This window comes from Sinocyclocheilus anshuiensis, unplaced genomic scaffold, assembly GCF_001515605.1.
Source record: "Sinocyclocheilus anshuiensis isolate Anshui unplaced genomic scaffold, SAMN03320099.WGS_v1.1 scaffold183, whole genome shotgun sequence".
Classification (NCBI taxonomy): Eukaryota; Metazoa; Chordata; class Actinopteri; order Cypriniformes; family Cyprinidae; genus Sinocyclocheilus; species Sinocyclocheilus anshuiensis.
The window spans coordinates 658,822-683,161 of record NW_015548309.1 but is presented as its reverse complement, the minus strand read 5'-3'; the positions used below and the strand labels follow the sequence as shown (position 1 = coordinate 683,161).

The 24,340-nt window shown below is 40.3% G+C and overlaps 1 protein-coding gene across 2 annotated transcripts in view; it reads left to right on the top strand.

Annotated features, from left to right (window-relative positions):
- Positions 1–24,340, top strand: part of flncb (filamin C, gamma b (actin binding protein 280)) — a 52,974-nt gene that overhangs the window by 24,325 nt on the left and 4,309 nt on the right. Inside the window, exons 4-45 of one of the 2 annotated variants that reach the window (XM_016444041.1) lie at positions 1,167–1,317; positions 1,427–1,545; positions 1,868–1,945; positions 2,118–2,280; positions 2,366–2,566; positions 4,753–4,890; positions 4,996–5,122; positions 5,323–5,459; positions 5,764–5,957; positions 6,050–6,163; positions 6,243–6,386; positions 6,664–6,787; positions 6,893–7,053; positions 7,132–7,222; positions 7,314–7,483; positions 7,598–7,715; positions 7,805–7,917; positions 8,089–8,238; positions 9,420–10,017; positions 10,100–10,273; positions 11,267–11,429; positions 11,756–11,916; positions 12,150–12,317; positions 13,288–13,411; positions 13,604–13,760; positions 14,973–15,162; positions 15,276–15,299; positions 15,489–15,736; positions 16,584–16,676; positions 17,063–17,162; positions 17,296–17,436; positions 17,579–17,707; positions 17,810–17,983; positions 18,411–18,572; positions 19,120–19,323; positions 20,279–20,431; positions 20,521–20,643; positions 21,055–21,300; positions 21,915–22,184; positions 22,798–22,935; positions 23,048–23,163; positions 23,521–23,653. In XM_016444041.1, the coding sequence (XP_016299527.1) occupies positions 1,167–1,317; positions 1,427–1,545; positions 1,868–1,945; positions 2,118–2,280; positions 2,366–2,566; positions 4,753–4,890; positions 4,996–5,122; positions 5,323–5,459; positions 5,764–5,957; positions 6,050–6,163; positions 6,243–6,386; positions 6,664–6,787; positions 6,893–7,053; positions 7,132–7,222; positions 7,314–7,483; positions 7,598–7,715; positions 7,805–7,917; positions 8,089–8,238; positions 9,420–10,017; positions 10,100–10,273; positions 11,267–11,429; positions 11,756–11,916; positions 12,150–12,317; positions 13,288–13,411; positions 13,604–13,760; positions 14,973–15,162; positions 15,276–15,299; positions 15,489–15,736; positions 16,584–16,676; positions 17,063–17,162; positions 17,296–17,436; positions 17,579–17,707; positions 17,810–17,983; positions 18,411–18,572; positions 19,120–19,323; positions 20,279–20,431; positions 20,521–20,643; positions 21,055–21,300; positions 21,915–22,184; positions 22,798–22,935; positions 23,048–23,163; positions 23,521–23,653 (6,682 nt within the window). The remainder of the gene's footprint in view (positions 1–1,166; positions 1,318–1,426; positions 1,546–1,867; positions 1,946–2,117; positions 2,281–2,365; positions 2,567–4,752; positions 4,891–4,995; positions 5,123–5,322; positions 5,460–5,763; positions 5,958–6,049; positions 6,164–6,242; positions 6,387–6,663; positions 6,788–6,892; positions 7,054–7,131; positions 7,223–7,313; positions 7,484–7,597; positions 7,716–7,804; positions 7,918–8,088; positions 8,239–9,419; positions 10,018–10,099; positions 10,274–11,266; positions 11,430–11,755; positions 11,917–12,149; positions 12,318–13,287; positions 13,412–13,603; positions 13,761–14,972; positions 15,163–15,275; positions 15,300–15,488; positions 15,737–16,583; positions 16,677–17,062; positions 17,163–17,295; positions 17,437–17,578; positions 17,708–17,809; positions 17,984–18,410; positions 18,573–19,119; positions 19,324–20,278; positions 20,432–20,520; positions 20,644–21,054; positions 21,301–21,914; positions 22,185–22,797; positions 22,936–23,047; positions 23,164–23,520; positions 23,654–24,340) is intronic. The other variant, XM_016444042.1, reaches the window with a different exon arrangement.

Below are 24,340 nucleotides of genomic sequence, written 5' to 3'. Positions count from 1 at the left end.
ATAAGAATAAGAAATATTTCTTGAGCACCAAATCTATAGCATAGAATGTATATTAGCATATTAGAATGATTTCTGAAGGATCATGTGCTGAAAATTCAGCTGTGACAGTACAGAAATAAAATGCATTTTAAATATATTAAAATAGAAAAATGTTATTTTAAATTGTAAGAATGTTTCACATTATTACTGTTTTTTAATGTATTTTTGATCAAATAAATGTAGCGTTGGTGAGCATAAGAGACTTAGACCCCAAAACTTTTGAACGGTAGTATATATGAGATATTTACTGCACTGTCAACAGCAGATCTATTTTTATTGCTTACCAAATGATAGTACAGACAGTCTGCCTTAGTGTAACTGCCATGCAGAAATCTTTTTCAACTTATCTTTAAAGAATACACTAGAACACAAATTTGTGTTTGAGTAATTGAGATAAATAGAGAGTCCACATCTATTGAGAGAAACAGTAGGTCATTGGATGCTTTGAGCATGTAGGCTATTGCTGCAGCAGGAGAGGTAGAGCTTTAAATTATGGGTTTTAATAACAAGGTGCATATTTCTTTTCCTGTCCCTGTTGTTCTCTCGTTCAATCTCTACTTCTGTCTTTCTGCTGTGTTAAATACCATTTAGAGCTATTTCTAGTTAGCTCTTAACCTTCCAGCCTAGCGTTAAATATAGCAGGACACTTAACCAGCAGGACATGAAAGACGGGACTGAGGGGAGAGGAGAGGCAGAAAATATTTTCCACAGCTTTAAAAACGTTGTGTACTTCATCAGTTTTGTGCCGTAGACCATCACAGCATAGAGCTGTGTTTATATCTGACGAATGATTCTGGCAGTAACAGTGCTTGAAGAAAATGTCAAATGAAGTCAGTGAGACGTGGTTCTTTGTTTCAATCCTTCTCCAGAGGGCTATAGCAATGCACATTTTAGGTGTTTCACTGATGCAGCCATTACAGGTCAATGTTCCTCCTGCTACTCAAATAATGAGTTGTATCAGGTGTTTTTGATGAGGAAGACGTCCAAAATGTGTTACACGGGTTGCCCCAGGAGCTGGATTGAGAAATATTGCTTGAATGGCATCCAGAAATCACGACTGAGATCAGAGATCAACCAGTATGTAGCGTGTGTCTTCTGACCTCTAATTTTGCACTTTGTCCATCCAGGTGATTGCTCCAGAGGAGATTGTGGATCCTAACGTGGACGAGCACTCAGTGATGACCTACCTGTCTCAGTTCCCCAAAGCCAAACTCAAACCTGGTGCCCCACTGCGATCTAAAACCCTGCACCCCAAGAGAGCCAAGGCCTACGGCCCAGGTGAGACTGACAGATGAATTTGTTAATACTTCTGAATGACAGACAGCGATTATGAGAGAAAACATTTACACTACTCTACCTCAACTCAAACCTTTGCATCTTTCGGTAGGTATTGAGCCCAAAGGTAACGTTGTGTTGAGGCCAGCTGAGTTTGTGGTGGAGACTGTGGAGGCCGGGCTTGGAGAGGTGTTGGTGTACATTGAGGATCCAGAGGGCCACACAGAAGAGGTCATCTTCTAACTCATCAAACTTCTTTCATTGTAAAAATAAGTTAATCTTCTTTTATTCAACCTGTAATAATAATAATAATAATAATAATTCATGATTTAATTCTCATGATTTTTTAAATAAATAAAATAAAAAAAATAATTATAAAAAATGTCATGGTAATTGATCTAATATGATTTAATAGTAACACATTTCTGTTTTTTTGTTATTGAATGAGGATAAGACACTTGAGCCTTATTAATAGGACTGCAGGGATACACAAGAAAAAAACTGTTTTAACAACTACCTGGTGAATGTCTTACTAATATGTCCTTTTTCACAGGCCAGAGTAATTCCCAACAATGACAGGAGCAGGAGCTACTCTGTGGTCTATGTCCCAAAAGTGGAGGGTCTGCATAAGGTAACAAAATAATAAACAATGCTGATGTTCAAGATTTATGAAAATCAAATTTTTTAATTCTACTTAGGTCTTGTTATCAGACATCATTTTGTAAGGTTTAACAAAAGGACCTTTAACTGTGACAGATGAAATGGAGTGATTGTAACTGAGGGATATTTCTTTTTTTCTTTAGGTGAAGGTGTTGTTTGCTGGACAGGACATTGACAGAAGCCCTTTCCTAGTAAATGTGTCTAAAGCACTGGGAGACCCGAACAAGGTGCAGGCCCGTGGGCCAGGTTTGGAACCGGTGGGCAGTGTGGCCAATAAACCCACCTATTTTGACATCTACACAGCAGGTAATGTCAGGGAAATGTTGCTACTCGCTGTTTGCTGTGAGACTAGAGACTAGTTAAAGATCCTCATGTATTTGTGACTCCTCAGGTGCAGGAGCTGGTGATGTCGGTGTGATCATTGTGGACTCTCAGGGCCGCAGAGACACAGTGGAGATCATTCTGGAAAACAAGGGCGACAGTGTTTTCCGCTGCACTTACTGCCCCATTCTGGAGGGCCCTCACACTATATATGTGACATTTGCTGGCCAGCAGATACCAAGAAGCCCTTTCACTGTCCACATCTCAGAGGGTGAGACACATGTCCTCACTTTGTGGCTGATGATCTATCTTAATTCCTTGAAAAAATATGATACCTGATAAATTAGAAGTCCTGCAGTCTTTTTACGGTCACATTATTGTTTAACACCAAAGCTCTTAATGCACCAAGAAAACAACAAGTGCTTTTATTTGCCTGAGCCTTCGAATTGTTGTTTTTTGCTGCATTAAAAGCATGCCACGTTCTTTCTAAAATGTCTTATGCCCCGGTTGAAAAGACTAGCATGGTTTTACTGGTAAATCTGGTTCGCTTACTGTTGAAGACCAGCACCCAAAACACAAGTTTCAGAATGCTGGTCTTTTCAGTTGTGGCATTTTGTGCCTAAAGAGCTTATTTTCCTCTTGTAATGAGTTCAAAGTTGTTTGATTGACAGCATACTAATACTGGACAATTCCCAGAGAGACCTGCTTTCTGTGGCACTGACTGAGACCAGGTTGTTTGGTTTTGAGCTCCGTTTGCTCACTGCTCCAGTGTTTCACCACCCTCCCGATGATGACGAAACGCTTTATTGTGTTTCCTCTCTCCTCTTTCGCCTGTGTGTGTCGTTCTAGCTCCGCCGAGCGGCCGGCAGATCGGCTCCCCGGTTCACATAATCCCTCAGTCTATACGCACGCCGCCCTCAGAAAAGGCCAAGAAAATGCCTCCCCCAACACCACCCAAACCCAGGCGACCAAGTTAGTACGGGCCACCCGGGGGGCGTGGCAGATGCCTGCTCGAGCTTGGTCCCCTCTCTCCTGTCTCCTCTCCTCCCCTCACCCTGGATGTGTCCTCTCAGGCACACCACCTCTGGCTCGTTGGCATGCGCTGGCGCTTTGCCCTCTGGGGCAGCTAAATCAACAGGAAGCTCAGATAGAGACAGGAAATGATGGGATGAAAATGTGTATGAGTAAAAGTGAGAGTGTGAATGAGAGTAAGAGGAGGATTAGACAAGTGTTGTGAATGCTGCTGCTGGTCTTGTTTTAACCGATGCAGAAAAAGAGCCACCATTCAGTGGTGGGACTGGACGATCACTTAACAGACGCTCAGCACACAAGCACCACTTTTGATTGGATTCTGCTAATATTTATAATTTAATAATAATTCAGAATTTAACAAATTTAACCAAATCCCATAATTAATTAATTATTTAAAAAATATGAATGAAATAATTTAACAACGTAACAAACTGGTTTAAATTAGGGCTGAAGATGTTACGCAATCAAAATTCTAGATTGTTTATTTTATTTTATTTCGTGTTAAATGTGTTATATCAGCCCTTGTTTAAACTGTTCACTTTAACTCAAACTGACATTTGATCTATTTTACACCTGCAATTTTTAAATCTCAAAATCAAGATGCCAGATCTTTATTTGGCATCAGAGAGCCAATGTCTGAGTGACCGTTTGGGCGTGTAATACAGTCATCTTCATCTCAGAGATCATCATCCTCATCCCATTGTCATTATGATCGTCGTCATCATCATCTCGGCAGTTGCTCGATTTGGCTGTGTCACTCTATATATATTAACTCAGAGAATGGGAATGCTTTGATTTTCTGTCTTAACATGATTTTCCTAACCGAAATATACAATTAAATAACTTTAACTCATTAATTATTCAATTAACACTACTTTTCCAATTTTTTTTCACATAACTTGATTTTGTTGGCTTTTGTCTGCCTTTTTATCCAGCACTGGAAGAAACTGATACTGGAAAAAGAAATTGTTTGATCAGATCTGAGAAAGCACTTAGAACTTAGCCAGACTGCTTTAATAGACGTTTTATTGCTCTAAAAGAGCTCATTAGTGAACTTAGTGTTAAACACCAAACCCCAACAGTAAGCCACATATTAAAAAAAATGTTTCATTCACGCTGAATATTGTAAAAGTTTGGTATATCCTTCAAAACTGGTTCTTGTATCTAATGGCAAATATTGTGTTTATTTTAAGTCTTTTTATAAGCTCTCGAAAACGCTGATCAGCTTTCCTGCAGTTTTCATTATATTGGTCTCACTACATTTCTAATGGGGTCTTAATGAAATTGCTAATTGCTTTGTCATAGGCTTTTAAATGAAACATTCTTTGGTTGTTCTTCATTGCTCGTACCTTTGGCTGGGTCCATTTGCATAACCAACTTTGACAACTTGTGAGATCAAGAATAACCGCTCTTTCTTCTTTGTAGCGAGTAACCCGAATGCCTGTCGGGCCATTGGGCGTGGCCTGCAGCCCAAGGGTGTGCGTGTGAAGGAGGTGGCCGACTTTAAGGTGTACACGAAGGGAGCAGGCAGTGGAGAACTACGTGTTCAAGTCAAAGGGCCGAGTATGCGTGCAACTGTTTTGACTGCAACAATGATTGTTGATTTTTCTGTTTTAATAAACTTTGCATCGTAAAATTAGTCAGCTGAATTAAATTTTGTCTTTGCAGGAGGTGGCGATGAGCCTGTGAAGGTGCAAGACCTGGGAGACGGTGTGTACGAATGTGATTACTACCCCATTTTCACTGGAAAATACATTATCACCATTACTTGGGGTGGCCACGCCATTCCCCGTAGGTAAGGGTGCTTATAAACCTCCACCAGTTTACTGTGGTATCGTCTCATTTCTGTTTCTGAAAATATTCAAATCCTTTGACCATATTAAAAGGATCATACAGGATATGGAAATGTTACTCCAGAAAGATATAATCTAGGAATTATGCCGATTATCATGAACAACCATCTCACTTCTGATCAAAACGTCTAAATGTGTGTAGCCCATCTGAGGTGATCATAAGTGAAGATGCAGGCCCTCAGAAGGTGAGGGCTTGGGGTCCAGGCCTGGAGACGGGCATTGTGGGCAAATCAGCTGACTTTGTGGTCGAGGCCATTGGCACTGAGGTTGGAACTCTGGGTAAGAATCTTCTTTAACATCATTGAGCCACTGTATCCAGGGATCTAGTGTTTATACAGATCTTCACAACTCTGGCCCTCAAGGTCCACTTTACTGCAGAGTTTAGCTCCATCCCTAATCAAACACACCTGGATAAGCTAAACAAGGCCTTCAGGGTTATGAGAAAGTTACAGGCAGGTGAGTTTGATTAAGTTTGGAGCTAAGCTCTGCAGAAAAGTAGACCTCGAGGGCTAGAACTATCAACCCTTGTTTTATGGTGTGATAAGATGCCTGTGTAATGGTTGAAAACTCATTCCATGCACAGGTTTCTCCATCGAAGGCCCCTCACAGGCTAAGATAGAGTGTGATGATAAGGGAGATGGATCTTGTGATGTTTTGTACTGGCCCACCGAGCCTGGTGACTATGCGGTCCATGTCATTTGTGATGATGAAGATATCAAAGACAGCCCCTTCATGGCCCACATCCTCCCTGCAGCCAATGACGTCTTCCCTGAGAAGGTCTGCCCTGTGATAATTGGCAATATTGATCGCACATTCGTTGGCAATATTAAATGACAGCTGTAACTAAACTAACTCATGTTTTTATGCAGGTTAAGTGCTACGGCCCCGGGCTAGAACCAACTGGGTGCATTGTAAACAAACCTGCAGAATTTACAATTGACTCCAGTGGAGCTGGAAGAGGACATCTACAGATTTACGCTCAGGTACATTTTCATTCAAATCCCAGATCCCTCATGCCTCACTTCACTGGTACAAAAAGTTTTTGTCTATCTTTTATTCAAGGACTCAGAAGGCTTCCCCATCAACATCCAGATCACAGATAACGGTGACAGCACATATTTCTGCGTCTACATACCCACCAAGCCCATCAAACACACTATCATCATCACCTGGGGAGAGGTCAACGTTCCCAATAGTCCATTCAGGGTGAGAGCTCACTGTCAACAGGCAGACTTCAGCCAGTTGATGACATTTTTATTTTGCTGTTTGTCAAGAACTTTCAAAAACTGGATCTACTACAAGCTCAGCCTTTCAATGAAAGTTCATGACCATATTTTTCTGGTGTTAGATTTCTAAATTTCCATTTACATGACCATGTTAGAGCATAGATTTCATATTGGATTATAACTTTACAAGAACCACTGTCCTCCAAAAGCTTTACATTTCTAGTTTTACAGTACTCTGGTCTTTCTACATTTCTCAGGTAACCATTGGAGAAGGCAGTCACCCAGAGAAAGTGAAGGTTCATGGACCAGGAGTGGAGAAGACTGGCTTGAAGGCCAATGAACCCACATACTTTACTGTGGATTGCAGCGAGGCTGGACAAGGTCAGAGCAAACATGATTGCTACCATTATCCAAACGTGGTCAATTTATGGTCAAATTTGGAAATGGACGATGATTCCTTTTCTCCCATCTGTTCTGACACCTTAGGAGATGTCAGCATTGGGATTAAGTGTGCTCCTGGCGTGGTGGGACCTGCTGAAGCAGATATTGATTTTTACATCATTAAAAATGACAATGACACATTCACAGTGAAGTATACACCTCCTGGAGCTGGACGCTACACCATCATGGTGCTATTTGCTGATCAAGTGAGTCTCAGTCAATAATATCAATTCTTTCTCTATACAATTTGAGGTCTATAAATGCATTTTTTCATGAATTAACAGGAAATTCCAATTAGCCCCTTCCGTATCAAAGTCGATCCATCCCATGATGCCAATAAGGTGAAAGCAGAGGGTCCTGGACTCAACAAGACTGGTAAGTTTGATTGTCAGTGACAGAAATGATAAAAAAGTAAGTAAAGACAGCTCATCTCATCTCATCTGCATGTTATGTGTCTCTGTCACAGGTGTGGAAGTGGGCAAGCCGACCCACTTCACCATCTACACTAAAGGAGCAGGCAAGGCCACGCCTGAGGTTCACTTCACCACAGCTGGGAAAGGAGAAGCCGTCAGTGACTTTGAGATCATTGATAACCACGACTATTCTTTCACTGTGCGTTACACTGCATTACAGCAGGTGAGACATTCCAACACTGGGTTGCTGTTCTTATAAATAGACACCAAGAGGTCACATGATATTATGACTATTATAAATTCTATCTTGCTCAGTCCTGTATGTTTTGTGATTCAGGGTAACATGAGCATATCTGTGTGCCATGGCGGTGACCCCATCCCCAAAAGCCCTTTTACCATCACTGTTGCTCCTCCTTTGGATATCAACAAAGTCAAAGTTCAAGGACTCAACAACAGTAAGTCCACAGCAGTTTGTGTGTGAAATAAAAATTGTAGCTGTGTTGATTGTATTTATTGTGCATATTTTGTGTGCCTGTGTGTTTAGAAGTGGATGTAGGGAAAGATGAGGAGTTTACCATTAATACACGTGGCGCGGGAGGTCAAGGAAAGGTGGACGTCAAGATTACCTCACCTTCTCACCGACCAATCCCTTGCAAGGTTGAATCTGGAGCATCCAATGAGGTGCACACTGTTAAGTATATTCCCCCCGAAGAGGGGCCCTACAAAGTGGACATCAGCTATGATGGAAACCCCACACGTGGCGCGGGAGGTCAAGGAAAAGTGGACGTCAAGATTCCCTCACCTTCTCACCGACCAATCCCTTGCAAGGTTGAATCTGGAGCATCCAGTGAGGTGCACACTGTTAAGTATATTCCCCCCGAAGAGGGGCCCTACAAAGTGGACATCAGCTATGATGAAAACCCCGTGCCTGGAAGTCCTTTCACGGTGGAGGGAGTGATGCCTCCAGATCCCTCAAAGGTAAGAGTCACAAATAGGAGAATGTGATTCATTTGTTTACCCGTCATTGTCTTATTGAACTGAATTTTCATGATTACTGCAAATACTTTCGATTGGAAAACATTAGCTAACTAAGTGATCTCATTAGAGATACAGGCTTGACATTTCAAGTCATTCATGGATTCTTTCTCAAGCTGAGGGCTGCAAACATACTAAGAGCTGGCTGTGATGATAAAGCTCTCCATATGAGGAGAAACATGGAATGTATTTTAGGAGTAACAAGAGAAATTGGACTGTACCGTGCAATCTTTACCTCACAAATCAGAAAGACCTTCAGAGAGTTTATGGGCCACTAACCAGAGTCAGAATGTTCAAACTAAACTAGAGCCAGATTTTATGAAACAACTTTTCTTAAACCTTCGTGCAACGAAATGTCCTGTTTGTAGAGGTTTACTCCGGGAATGCTGGTTCCAAAGTCAAACTATTTTAATTTAATTTAATTTAATTTAATTTTTGTTTGTTGCCTGTTGTCTACATGGCTGAATTGTTCCAGTGAGGGTTTTTCTTCTCCTTGAGCCAGATGCTCTAGTTAGTATATTAGCTCTGCCAATGAAGAAGCCTAAAACAAACACAAAAGGCCATTTAGCCATTGTGGGAAATTATTACAGGAGGACAGTTGTGTTTAATTAATCTGTCAGGGAAAGGTGAACTCAAATGTAGTGTGCCAAACAAGGTACTTTATCTACATGTGGAATGGCTGCTCCATTCTCTGTCACTGGGCCAAGGTGTCACTGAGAATCATTAGATAGCTGGTCTGTACATTACTGAAACAGATACAGATCTCTGGCCATAAATGGATACGGATGATGAAGGCCGTCCGGCTCTGAAAAATGTTGGACTGTCCTCTAGTACTGTTAAAGCATGTTGGACTGTTGAATTATTGAAATTTCGATGCACACCTGGAGTGGCCATTTCACCTTAGATGTACATCAATTTTTAATATTTCAAAGTTCTGTAATCAGTTATTCTGCTTTCCACGTGTACCACATGTATAATTTAAATATATTAAAGTATTAAATTTTCTGGTTCTCTTTCAGGTTGTATGACTTTTTTAAATTTCTGATTATTTCTGATTAGAATTCCATTTTGATTTGTTATTGAAATGCAATTTGACCATAGTTTTGTCTTACATTCACTTCAAGGTGCGAGCCAACGGCCCTGGCCTAAAGGGAGGTATTGTGGGTAAACCCGCTCCATTTGCCATCGACACCAAAGGTGCAGGTACAGGGGGTCTCGGGCTGACTGTGGAGGGCCCGTGTGAAGCCAAGATCGAGTGCCAGGACAACGGCGACGGATCTTGCTCAGTGTCCTATCTGCCCACTGAGCCTGGAGAGTATTCCATTAACATCCTGTTTGCTGATGCTCACATCCCTGGTTCTCCATTCAAAGCCATGGTTCAGTCTGTCTTTGACCCCAGCAAGGTCACAGCTAGCGGACCAGGGCTGGAGAGAGGAAAGGTCAACGAAGCTGCGTCGTTCACGGTGGACTGCTCTAAAGCAGGCGAGGCGGAGTTGACCATTGAAATTATTTCAGATTCAGGAGCGCAGGCTGAGGTTCATGTGCAGAATAACAGCGATGGAACATATTCTATCACCTACATCCCTCCTTTCCACGGAATGTACACCATCACGATTAAATATGGAGGACACGCCGTGCCGAAGTTCCCTGCAAGGGTGCAGGTAGATCCTGCTCTCGATACCAGCGGAATCAAGGTCTACGGTCCAGGAGTGGAACCCAGAGGTAAGAAGGCCCATCTAAATGTGCTTGTGTTTAGTACCAATGTGCTCAGCAATGTGCTTCAAAACTTGGTATATTTTCACAGGGGTACTCCGAGAGGTCACTACACACTTTGTCGTTGACACTCGGGTTCACAGCAAGATGGGTGGAAACCACATCAAAGTTCGTATTGTTAACCCATCAGGTGCCAACACTGATGCGTTCACCACCGACAAAGGAGATGGCACTTACAGAGTGGAATATACAGCATATGAGGATGGTAAGATATTCAGTACATAGGGAAAAAAAACGTATGTTTTTTGTTGAATTGATTTTTCATTGGGATGAAACACACAAACATTTTTAGTGATTAAATTAAATTAAAATTTAAATTAAACAAAAATGGCTATATTACAGTAATCGGATTACAAATAAAAACTAAAATAAAAGCCCTCAAAAAATTCCAGTCATCTAATTTATTTATTTTCTTTTGCATATTCTTGGGCATATTCTTAATGGAGTTTTTAAGCTTGACTCTTTTGGTGTCCATTACTTTGGAAGTTACAGTTGTTTTAGGACATTTATTGTCCATGAGACAGAAAGATCAAATTATCAATAGTACTAGAAATTGTAAAAAGTGAAAATCCGCAATCCAGGGTCTGTAGGCAGTAAAACCAGACCAGGCCATAATTCTGTCTTTCTCTCTGTCAGAAAAATGTTATTCATGCACTTTGGGTTGACAGGATAACTGAAAATTATATAGTTTGCTTAAAGTCTGTCATTTTCTTACTTCATGCTGACTGAAGCCGTCCTGTTTCCGCCCCAGTCTTCATTAATTTAACAGGCCATGTTGGCATTTTTTTCTGAACTGAACCTCCCTTTCCTCCCTGAGAATCATGAGGCACACACACTCAGAGCTGTCTTTTATTCTGAGCACGGCTGCTGTATTGATTGTTCTGTGTGGAGGTCAATGTTGTGAGATGAAAATTAATTAATTGTTTATTGTGTTTTGAGAAGAGACTGCTGATGTCTGTTTTCCCATGATGCCTTGATAATATTCCTTCACAATTATCGATTGAGAGAAAAAAAACCCTGTCCCTCTCTGTATAGTCACACACTCTTCCCATCAAAGAAGGCAGTTCTTAAGCAGGATAAGATGCACTGAGGCACCCTTACAGCCAGCCAATCAAATTAGAGCTTGCCAGAATGAGAAAGTACTTTCCAGCGTAATATTTATAGATGAAAGAGTGCTGTAATCTTGGTCTTTGTGCAGGTGTGCATCTGATAGAGGTGCTGTATGATGACGTACCTGTCCCCAAGAGCCCGTTTAGGGTGGCGGTAACCGAAGGTTGTGATCCCAGCCGTGTACGTGCCTACGGTCCCGGTCTGGAAGAGGGTCTGGTCAACAAACCCAACCGCTTCACTGTGGAAACCAGGTACATATTTCTATGAAAACCTGCTGTTGAACATGAACGTGTTCTGGAATGGTCTATTTTGTAAACGTTGAGTCAAAAACAATAAGTCTCGTCAATAAAAAAAATTCACCAACCATTCAATGCCATTCACTGAGAGTGACGAAAATTTAGCAGTGAACCCTATATGAATAGTTTTGGTGTAAATAAAATCTGGTTTACTAGTTTAAACATTGTATCTTACATGTTTTGGACTGGATTTGAACAGAGCTGAATATAAGTACATAACTATTTTTAGATTTTACTGTAACTTATGTTTTCTCCCATGTCTGTATTTTCCTCTCTTTTAGGGGTGCTGGCACAGGTGGTCTTGGATTGGCTATCGAGGGTCCATCAGAAGCTAAGATGTCTTGTAAAGATAACAAAGATGGCAGCTGTAGCGTGGAGTATATTCCTTTCACTCCTGGAGAATATGACGTCAACATCACTTTCGGAGGTCTGCCTATCCCAGGTATGATGTAATTTCCTTCTGTCTAACTCATTCCATGGTTTGTTTCTAATTGAACTCAACACACTAATTATGCATTGACACTGAATTTCATCAGTTTGAGAATATGAGTGTTAAGACGTCTGAAAGCTAATAATCATGACAGTTTGAGTTAATGCTCGAATATTTCATACCTCAGGGTCTGTTTTTGCATTTTATGAAGAAAAAGCAACTGTACAATTTCTGTGGGTTTTTAGGTAGTCCATTCAGGGTGCCTGTGAGGGAGCTGGTGGATCCTAGTAAGGTGAAGTGTTCTGGTCCTGGTTTGGGCAGTGGAGTTAGAGCCCACGTTCCTCAGACCTTCACCGTGGACTGCAGCAAAGCTGGACTCGCCCCACTGGAGGTGCTGCTGTATGGACCTACAGGTGAAAGTAGACTGGAAAAACACACAGAGTTTGGACAAAGTCCTTGAAGTATATAAGTGCAATTTAGGTTTTAGAAATGTAAGTACTAGTATACCAGGAAGACTGGCTTAAAATGTTAACAGAATATATGTATGTGTTTAGCAAACCTGAGAAAGTGGTTTATATGCATATTAATTTTTAATATCTATAAATCATAAGTGATTTAGCAGTGTTCCCCTCTCAGCATTTAATGTTGCCATTTTCAAAGCTTTTAAACTACAGTACATGTTTTAATGGAACTTTGGTGGCTTTTGGATTTATTAAATAGCTTTTATACATCCGATGAACTTTTAGTATTGTACACTACTTTTCAAAGAGTACGATTTTTTTTTAAGGAAATTAATTTAGCTGGGATGGATTAAATTGATCAAAAGTGACAGCAAAAACACTTATAAAGTAATGAAAGATTTCAAATTCAAATGCTGTTCTTTTGAAATTTCTATTAGTAAAAGAATCCTGAAAAAATGTATCAAGGTTTCCACGAAATGTTAAGAAGCACAACTGCTATTCAGCATAAATAATAAAAAGAAATGATTCTTGAGCACCAAATCAGCATATTAAAATGATTTCTGAAGGACCATGTGACACTGAAGTCTAGAGCAATGATGCTGAAAATTCAGCTTTTTCATCACAGGAATAAATTATGTTTAAAATATATTAAATTAGAAAACAGTTATTTAAATTGTATCTAAATCATATTTAGGTTATAAATGACTGTAAGTGAAGGGACACAAAAACCATAGCTATAGTTCCACGTTTGTACATTAGTTTGTGATGACCTTGAAAATGACAAACTGCTGCTGGAAAAAGTCCTGGATTTGCATTCAGTGATGCCCATATGAAGCCTGCAGACACATTCATCAAGAGTGTTTTACAGTTGTCTAGACTAGATGACAGGCACGCAGAGAGATCAACTGTGTTGTTTTTCTAGGTGTGACAGAGCCGGTGAATATCACAGACAATGGTGATGGCACACACACGGTGATCTACACTCCTACTAAAGATGGACCGTACACTGTGTGTGTCAAATATGCAGACCAAGAAGTGCCACGCAGGTAAGCGGGCTGCTTAAAGTATTAATAAAGCCTATAATATATAATATTATATTTGATATTAATATAAAATATTAATGAAGTGAATAGACTATGACCAAAATCTTCAGAGCTGATTTAGAAAGAAGAACACTTCCAAATAAAAGTAGCATGTGATGATTACATGTGTTTGTTCTTCTGTTTTCCCCTTTTTAGTCCATTTAAGATCAAGGTGTTGCCTGCTCATGATGCCAGTAAAGTCCGTGCCAGCGGTCCTGGACTGAACGCTTCCGGGGTTCCCGCCAGCCTGCCGGTGGAGTTCACCATCGATGCCCGTGACGCAGGCGAGGGTCTTCTTACTGTACAGATACTGGTGAGTAACATCAACACTCGCTCAGGCCTCTCTCTCTTTTTTTTATACATGTTTTAAGACAGAGGTTTCCCTTGATGATCACATGTGCTTTAACGGCCACTGTCCCCCCTCCGCTTCCCTCTGCCCTGACCTCTGACCCCTTCCCTGCTGTCACTGTAGGGTCCGGATGGGTGCAGGCAAGAGGCCTCTGTGTTTGTGGAGGACTGGGGTAGGAGGGTGTGGGAGAACCACATTGTAAAGGGAACCATCCCCTTCCATATTCTTAGGAAAGGATGTGTAAGGCGGCCCCTCCTTTCGGCCTCCTCTTGTTGTTATAACTCACCATGTCTGGAGTCCCTCCCATTAGCCTTGGGCCCCTAAGTGCTCATGGATCGTCCCCTTGCTACTGTACTCCCTACCCCAGTTCCCCTGCTCCTTTGGCTGCTTTTCTCCTTAATTGTTCTCCAGTTTTGCCTTTGTTATCCCCTAGTTCTGAATTCATTCCCTAATAATGCCTTTGTTCTATCTATCTATCTATCTATCTATCTATCTATCTATCTAATCTGTCTATATGTCTAGCTATCTGTCTATCTGTCTGTCTGTCTCTCTCTCTCTCTCTCTCTCTCTCTTTTCACGTCACTTTTTGTGTCCTCTTGGTTCATACCACATTCCTTTGACACTGAAGTGCCAGAAGTGACTTGGGAATCGTAATTTCTTGAGGGTGATCCTTGTTTTTTTTAATAATCATACTACTTTCCATTTTGAAAAGGAAGGGAGAAAACTTCACTCAAACCAAAACCAAACTGCACACATGCAAAAGCATCCAGAAACAGCTTTGTCTTGCACAAAAGTGGCGTTTTTGAATGTGAGAGTGAACCTTTCTCCCAGGCAGCCATACTTGATCATTTTGTTGCAGTCAAGGGGACTTGATACCCTTAATGTTGCCCTTTAGTGGTCTCTGTGGACTGACCTGTCATTAGATTTAGAATAAAACCCTACATGTGGTTTTCCACTACATGACTAACAGTCAGAGATGCTTGCTATGTAATCTGTATGAGGAATATTGCCTTGTTGAATATTGGCTACATTTATTTCAGCAATTATTTAAAACGTTGTTGTATTCAAATGAGAAATCGGATTTCTATATGCAGGCTTACAAGAGCCAATGAATATATAGACACACATGCATTTACATTTGCATGAACACACTATAACAACTCATTAATTTCGCAGGACCCAGAAGGAAAACCAAAGAAAGCAAACATTCGAGATAACAGAGACGGAACATACACCGTGTCCTACGTCCCAGATATGACAGGACGCTACACTATTACAATCAAATATGGCGGAGATGAGATCCCATACTCCCCCTACCGCATACATGCTCTGCCCAGTGGAGATGCCAGCAAATGCCTTGTGACAGGTAAGTTGTAGACGTCTATGTTACACCTGTCTCTATGTGACTTATTGCTTCCTTAAAATGCAATCTCAGCATGATCATCATGAATTCTAACAGCTCTTCTTGTTGATTTGTAGTGTCGATTGGTGGACACGGATTGGGTGAGTTTTTAAAAAAAATCATCAGTTACCTATATTAAACTTTGCAAGCCTTTTATGTAGGATCAGTTTAGGCCATTCTTTGTCACTGAGATGAATGGCAAAAAGTGGCCGAGTGTACATGAATTCAGACTATAACTCTCTGAATGGTGTAGTAAAACAGCTTTGTTGTGATTGCGGTCCCATGGACAGGCTCTGGGCTCGGACCTACTATTCAAATCGGCGAGGAGACCGTTATCACTGTGGATGCAAAGGCTGCTGGGAAGGGGAAGGTCAACTGCAAAGTGTCAACTCCAGACGGGGCAGAGCTAGACGTGGATGTGGTGGAGAACGCGGACGGGACATTTGATATCTACTATACCGCTCCAGAACCTGGGAAATACGTCATCACCATCCGCTTTGGAGGAGAGCACATTCCTAACAGCCCCTTCCATGTGGTGGTGAGCACCTTCTGTTGCTATGCAGTATGAATAGTGATTTTTGCATATCACAATAATAAATATTTTGTATATATTTGTGAATGTACACTACCATTCAAACGTTTGGGGTTGCTAAGTTTTTTTATTGTTTTTGAAAGAATTCTCTTATGCTCAGCAAGTCTGCATTTATTTGATCAAAAATATAGTAAAACAGTAATATTCTGAAATATTATTGCAATTTATATGATGTTTTCTATTTGAATATATTTTAAAATGTAATTTATTCCTGTGATGCAAAGCTGAAATTTCAGCAACGTTAATCCAGTCTTCAGTGTCACATGATCCTTAGAAATCATTCTAATATGTTTATTTAATGCTCAAGAGACATTCCTTATTATTATCATTGTTGAAAACAGTTGTGCTGCCTAATGTTTTCTGTAGAAAACAAGATTTTACCCCCCCAAGATTCCTTATGAATAAACATTCAAAATAACAACAATTATTTTAAATACATAATTTTTGTAACAATGTAAAAGTCTTTACTGTTACTTTTGATCAATTTGATGCATCCTTGCTGGTGCTAAATATTAAAATAAATAAAAAATTACTGACCCCAGACTTTGAACAATAGCGTACGTTATATTTGTATTTTTTTTAATGCAGATGATCATAAATCATTTCAAAATATGGCTACCAGTGCATGGTGTGTTTTTACAAATAATAATTCTCCCAAATAAAAACCTTTTTGTACCTCATTCATTGAGATGATGTTTAACTTAGCAATTCAATTCCAGTTCAATGGGTCAAATTGAATTAGCTGCATGTAAATGTGTGTCGTGTGAAGCCCTAAACATGTGACCATCTCCAGGCATCTGATACCATCCCTATAATCGAGGAACCATGTGATAAACTACAGTTACAGCAGCCCTACGCCCCCTACCAGGGCTACACCCCTCACTGGGTACACACCACCCCTAGTCATCAGATAACGTCCTAAACGCTCTCTGCTCCTCAGCCTTTGTCATTACACTTTTTCATTTCATCCATCTTTGCTTCATTTCCCATGAGCTTTACTGCTGACGTCTTTTTTATTAAACGGCTAGATGGCTGATCATGCATTCATAGAGTTAATGAATAGGTTGCTGATCTCCTATTGCAGAGGGATTGTTTTGCACAAGGTTCTTTGTTGCTGCTGCTTTTATGAATTTATTCCATCTACTGCAGTCCAACCAGCCTGGGCCCTGGTCTGTTTTTCGTTTTCCAGCCATTAACCCATTGCATGCACTTATATCTTCTCACTGTACTTAGTTAGCAGTGCAGTGATGCTGAAATCTCTTTCTCTTCTAGGCCACGGAGGAACTAGTCACTGCAGTGGATGCCATGGAGCCAATGCTTCGCCCGTTCAATCTGGTCATTCCATTTACTGTACAAAAGGGGGAGATTACAGGTATTAACACTTATTAAACAAATAAAAAAAGTAGAAAACTATTAGAGGTGCAATGAAGCGTGCATCTTTTTCACAGATGCCTACAGAATTCATTCTTTTAAAAGATGGCATTTTGTTTTTTTGTTTTTTTTAGGTGAGGTACATATGCCCTCTGGTAAAACCGCCTGTCCTCACATCACTGATAACAAGGACGGGACTGTGACGGTCAAATATTCCCCCACCGAGAAGGGCCTACATGAGATGGACATCAAATATGACGGGAATCACATTCCAGGTATCAAAACAATTAGATGCCTGCTGCTCTAAAATCTGTAAATGTAATAATTATTCTATAATTGGTCTCTTAAATCAATCCTGTGTTTGATGTTGATCATCTTTAAACATGAAGTGACACTTTTTTAATAATGCCTTTACAGGAAGTCCACTGCAGTTCTATGTAGATGCCATTAACAGCGGGCATGTGAATGCATATGGCCCTGGTCTGAGTCATGGCATGGTCAACAAACCCGCCACCTTCACAATCGTCACTAAGGACGCTGGAGAAGGTAATATACACACACCAGGCCTGGCAGCCTCACAGCCACATTGCATTAGTTTCACATTGCCAGACTTTTGACTTCCCACATTGCTCTCTCATCTTCTCTCAGGTGGTCTGTCTTTGGCAGTGGAAGGCCCCTCTAAGGCAGAGATCAGCTGTAAGGATAATAAAGATGGCACCTGCACTGTGTCCTACCTGCCAACAGCCCCAGGAGACTATAATATAATCGTCAAGTTTGATGACAAGCACATCGCTGGAAGCCCCTTTACAGCCAAGATCACAGGTAGGGTTTTGTATGTGCCCAAATATGGGTATGAGTGAGAGAGAGAGGATGAACAAGAGAGGATGAACAAGAGAGGGCAAAGTTATGTCTCTCCATAACGTCTGTGAATCACGAAATTAGCTGTCGTGTGTGTTTATGTGTGTGCGCGTGCCTTCACACCTGGAGAATTTAACCGCATCTGAAGTGCTTCTAAAAGTAGGAGCCACTTCTTGACAGTTTTTAGAAACAGGAAGTATCTGTTTCCCCCCTCCTTCTGTCTCACTCTCACTTTGCCCCTCACAACATTGCTCTTTGCAATAGAACTGGGGTTGCACCCGCACAGTAAATGTTTAATTTTTGAAACTGGATCATATTTGTTAGTTGTATATATATATATATATATATATACTGTATATATACACATATTTCTGTCTCATTCTTGATGTAGGTGATGACTCCATGAGGACATCCCAGCTGAACGTTGGCACGGCCACAGACGTGTCACTGAAGATCACAGAGACGGACCTGATCTCCCTGACCGCGAGCATCAGAGCCCCATCTGGCAACGAGGAGCCCTGCCTGCTGAAGAGACTGCCAAACCGCCACATCGGTTAGTCACTCGTCAGGCCTGCCAGCACCTACATATGTCACGACTGAGCTGATAAAGCAGAACATAAATAAGCCGGATCATATTATTTGTAATTGGATTCAGTTACTTTGGGTTCTTAAAGACCCCTCATTGAATTTCCAACAGGAAGTTCAGGTAGGACTTATCGAAATTTGTGTACACCCCTGCAAACAAGATGAGTCACCAATATTTAGGCACATTTTCCCAGAAGACTGTGAGACTGTGAAAGTAATTATACCACTTCTAGAGACTAGATAAACTTATAAGGTTTTTCATAACAAGAAAGTCAGCAATCAAACTCTGAAACTTTCTGATGAGGTGATGCCTGTAGTGTTTGCCTCTAAAACCTAATTTGAGACTAAGAGCTCCTTCCTGTGATTTCAAAGAGAATCGACTATCAGCTCAGAAAAGGCTTTTGATGTACAGTCAAACCCTGAGGCCTATCTTTTTTGCTGGATATGACGGTGCTACCATAAAATACTCTATAAACCTGAAGAAAGAACTCATTCCCATTGCTCTTTGCCTTCAGGAATATCCTTCACTCCTAAAGAGGTGGGTGAGCATGTGGTCAGTGTGAAGAAGAATGGAAAACACGTGACCAACAGCCCATTCAAGATCATGGTGGGCCAGTCTGAGATCGGAGATGCCAGTAAGGTGAAGGTGTTTGGGAAAGGACTGATAGAAGGACACACCTTTGAAGTGGCTGAGTTCATCGTGGACACCAGAAGTGCAGGTAAATGATATTCTAGGATATTTGTGGCTTCCACAATGTACAGTACTGTAAAATGGAAAAAAATTTTTGGCAGCTAAATTCCAAACATTTATCAAGCAACTTTCGTATGACCAATTTAAACCATGCAAAATATGCATGGGGAACTTTTTCGCCATTGTGCGAAACTCTCAATAGCACGGTTTCTTATTGAAATGACAATTCGACAACGAAATTTCGCAGAGCAACAGTAAAAAACTTAAGCCTGAAGTATACTTCAGTATACATTTGACACAAACGCTTAGCGTTATCTGTATGCATGTGTAAATTTATGTCATGCATACTGTATGTATACACTAGCGTGTGTGTAAAAATCAAAGTGTACTAGCTCTGCTTTTCCTAACTGTATTAAAGGGACATCTGAATATTTGGGTTGAACTGTTCTGGAACAGTGTTGTAAATACTACTTAACCACTGATTTCTAGTTGTGTTTTCTTTTGGAAGGCCAAACAAAGTAGTTTCGCTTTCATAATGAAACACACAGCGTCCCCATGACACTTGTAACACTCCAAAGAGAAAGGAAAACTTGACATCGCATCATATGACCCCTTTAAATCATAAAGTGAGTGACATGACATGTGGCCAAGTATGGTGACCCATACTAGGAATTAGTGCTCTGCATTTAACCCATCCAAAGTGCACACACACAGCAGTGAACACACACACCGTGAACACACACCCGGAGCAGTGGGCAGCCATTTTTTGCTGCGGCGCCCGGGGAGCAGTTGGGGGTTCGGTGCCTTGCTCAAGGGCACCTCAGTCGTGGTATTGAAGGTGGGAGAGAGCGCTGTACATTCACTACCCCCACCTACAATCCCTGCCGGTACGAGACTCGAACCCGCAACCTTTGGGTTACGAGTCCGACTCTCTAACCATTAGGCCACAACTTCCCCCAACAAAACCCACTTGGTTACCTTAGGTTATGGAGGTCTCGGTCTGTCCATCGAGGGGCCCAGCAAAGTTGACATTAACTGTTCGGATGTGGACGACGGAACATGCAAAGTGACCTACTGCCCAACCGAACCCGGAACTTACATCATCAACATCAAATTCGCTGACCAACATGTGCCAGGTACAGCACAGCTCTCAAACTTAAGTCTCTTTAAGATGCTTCTCTTCTGAGGTGGGCGACTCCTTTAAACTCTTTATGTTGTTCCACAGGAAGTCCATTTACAGTGAAGGTTCTGGGTGAGGGAAGAATGAAGGAGAGTATAACCAGAAAGAGGCAGGCGCCCTCTATTGCCACGGTGGGCAGCACTTGCGACCTCAACCTCAAGATTCCAGGTGAGGAGAGAATGATTGACTCCCGTGGCCTCATGGGATAGTATAGTGTCCATCAGATGCGCACTTCAGAATCTCACCGAAAGTGTTTTCGCCTACTGTTCTATGAATTGACATACTACTCGTCTCACATACTATTTTCCACCTACTACTGTAGGCATATTCAGACATAGAGTTTGTCTCTTTTTCCCACCTGTTTCCCACTGTCACACGTGTCACTTCCTGTGTCTTGAATCAGAGTGGTTCTGTATGAAGTTATATAGAATTTAAGTTTTGATAAAAAAAAAAAAAGAATACAGAATATGTTTCCATTCTGCTTGGAAGCATGCATTTCCTGTTTCTCCTTTTTCATCGCTTCCTTTCTTCTTCCTTCTTCTCTTTCCTTCCTCTGTCTTTCGGGTTCCATGTCTGTAGGGAACTGGTTTCAGATGGTTTCGGCCCAAGAGCGACTCACCCGTACCTTCACACGCAGCAGCCACACCTACACGTGCACGGAGCGCACCGAGATCAGCAAGACTCGTGCTGGCGAGACCAAACGGGAAGTGCGGGTGGAAGAGAGCACCCAGGTGGGGGGTGATCCCTTCAGGGATGTTTTCGGTGGATTTCTGGGCAGGGAGAAGCTGGGACCCTTCAGCAGTGCCCAGGGCCGACAATCAGAGGGTGTGTGTGCGTGTTTGTTTGTGTTGTTTGCATTTGCACCCTCAGATTCCAGATTTTCAAATAGTTGTATCTCAGCCAAATATTGTCCTATCCTAAATATTTCCACCATACATCACTGGAAAGCTTATTTATTCAGCTTTCAGATGACGTATGAATTTCAGTTTAAAAAAATGTACCCTTATGACTGGTTTTGTGGTCCAGGGTCACACACATATACATATACATACATATATATATACTTTACTATTTACTCATCCGAAATGTTGTTTTAAAATGAGTAATTGATAACAGAATTTTATTTTTTTTGAGTGAACTACTCCTTTAAGTTGTGCAGCTCTTACAAGTTTCTTTTTGTGTTATTGTGTATGTGTGTGTGATGATGTCATGGTATATGTGTGTTTATGGGGTTTTCAGAGGGAATGAGCACACTCTTTCCACTGCAGACATTTATGACAGGAGAACCGAACTGGAAAATCTGAGCAGCCTTCAACTCTGCAGGCAGCCCAGCCAAAATATCATCTTTTATAGAAGAAATGCCTGAAATTTTATGTGAAATGTCTCTTTATGTGAAATATGTGTGCCCTTCTCTTTTCCCTTCCCTCTTTCTCTCTCAGGTGAATCAGGTACGCAGGAAATGACCGCACAGGTGACGAGTCCCAGCGGTAACACAGAGGATGCTGAGATCATAGAAGGAGAGGACAGCACCTATGGTGTGCGTTTTGTGCCTCAGGAGATGGGCCCCCACACTGTCAATGTCAAATACAGGGGACAGCATGTCCCTGGAAGCCCCTTCCAGTTCACTGTGGGGCCCCTGGGAGAGGGAGGGGCCCATAAGGTTCGGGCTGGTGGTACTGGATTGGACAGGGGTGTGGCTGGAGTTCCAGGTAAGAGATAAGAAGCAGTATTGTTGTTAACTAAAACTAAAACTATTAGAAATCATTTTTGTTCACTGAAATAAAATAAAATATAAATAGTAGATGGAAAAAATGTATTTAAAAATAAAAAAAAATTAGCAATAGTGTCAAGATACTATTATAGTTTTTAATTAATATTTTGAATTAGTTTTTATTTTTAAATTTTCTGGTGTCATTTTAATTTTAGTTAAAGTTTTAGTCTTTTTGTTGTTTTTTTTGTAATTTTTATTAGCTTTTGTTTTATATAGTTTTTATACATTTTTATTTCAGTTTTAGTATTTCATTACTAAATGTTCAACTAAATGAAAATGAGAAAATTTGCCTTGGCAACTAGCTGAAATAAAAGAACTTTATATTTTATTTTATTTCAGTTAACATTTATTTTAAAGTAACCATTTTTATGCTTTTAATTTTAGTTATCTATTATAACCATGCTTTTCAACAAACTTAAAATAAAGTTGAAGTACCTTAAAAAACTTCAACTAAATGAAAATGAAAATATAAAAAAATCTAATTTAAAATACTAATAAATACTGTGATAGTATATATATTAAAAAAAAAACTTTTTTTGTGTGACTTTTAGCTGAGTTCAGTATCTGGACCCGTGAGGCCGGTGCTGGCGGTTTGTCCATAGCTGTTGAGGGGCCCAGCAAAGCAGAGATTTCCTTTGAGGACAGGAAGGATGGTTCCTGTGGGGTGGCCTATGTAGTACAGGAACCTGGTAAGTGCTAATGCTAATTTTAGCGTAGTGTTTGCTTTAGTAGAGAAATTTTCCAATTAAATTTTATGAATAATTTTCAATTACACTCATTTATTTATTTATTTGATTTCAGGTGACTATGAGGTGTCAATCAAATTTAACGATGAGCATATCCCAGACAGCCCTTTCATTGTTCCTATTGCATCAGTGTCAGATGACGCCCGCCTACTTACCGTCACCAGCCTGCAGGTGAGTGATTCCAGATCAAACACGCTCACGCACTGAGTTGTGTGGAGAGGGATTGTTTTTCTCTGTAGCAGCGGGACGGGTGAGATTCAGGGCCTCTCGAGAGCGGATGGCAGCTCCTTTATCAACACACTCTCTGAGAGACTGTGAGAGCACTTGATGGAGAGCACAGGACAGCTTATCATGAGACGAGACAAGTGTACTTGCAGTTCCCTTCACGAAGAGTTTCTCAGGAAAGACAAATGAGCATGACGAAGTAGCAAATAATTTGTTATGTAGGCTACTGTGAATATGCTTAGTGAGAAAGGCACATCTTTACATACTCCGTTTTAAACGAAATATGTGGCTGTGTCTCTGCAGGAGATGGGTCTGAAGGTGAACCAAGAGGCCTCGTTTGCCGTGCAGCTGAACGGAGCGAGAGGGGCGATTGATGCTAAGGTGCACACACCATCTGGAGCAGTGGAGGAGTGTTACATCACTGAGCTAGACAATGGTGAGCATATGGGCACATACCCATGAATATAAAATGTCAGGGGAATTATTTTGTCTGTAATAAATTATATGATTTTCTGTATTAATATTCATATATAGTTTTATTTTAAATTCATATACATATATGTGCGTGTGTCTGTGTATTATTTAATATATTTTCGTATTATACCATTTTTATTATATTAATTATTTTGAATGTTTTTATTTATATATTTTCTCTAAGTATATTTATATTTATAGAAAATTCATTTTTGTTTTATATATTATTCTTTATGCAATATATTATTTTAAACAATTTATATAATTTTTAATTATTATTGTATTGTATTATTATTTATGTAGGTTATATATTATTATAATTTATATTATCCAAATTACCCAATACGATTCATTATTTAATATATTATTTTATTAACCACATTTTATTATAATATTTTATAATATTTTATATATTGTTATCTATAATGATCTTTAAAAAAGCATCATATGACCCCTTTAATATATTGTTTTATTACATATTTTATTATATTTGTATATTATTATTATTTATTTATTATTTTTAATATTACACATACTATTTACACACGTCTATGTGTGTCTGTATATATGTATGTATGTTTTATATATTATTAATAATTATTTATGATTAATTATGTAATATATTATGTTATTAAACAATTTGTTATAA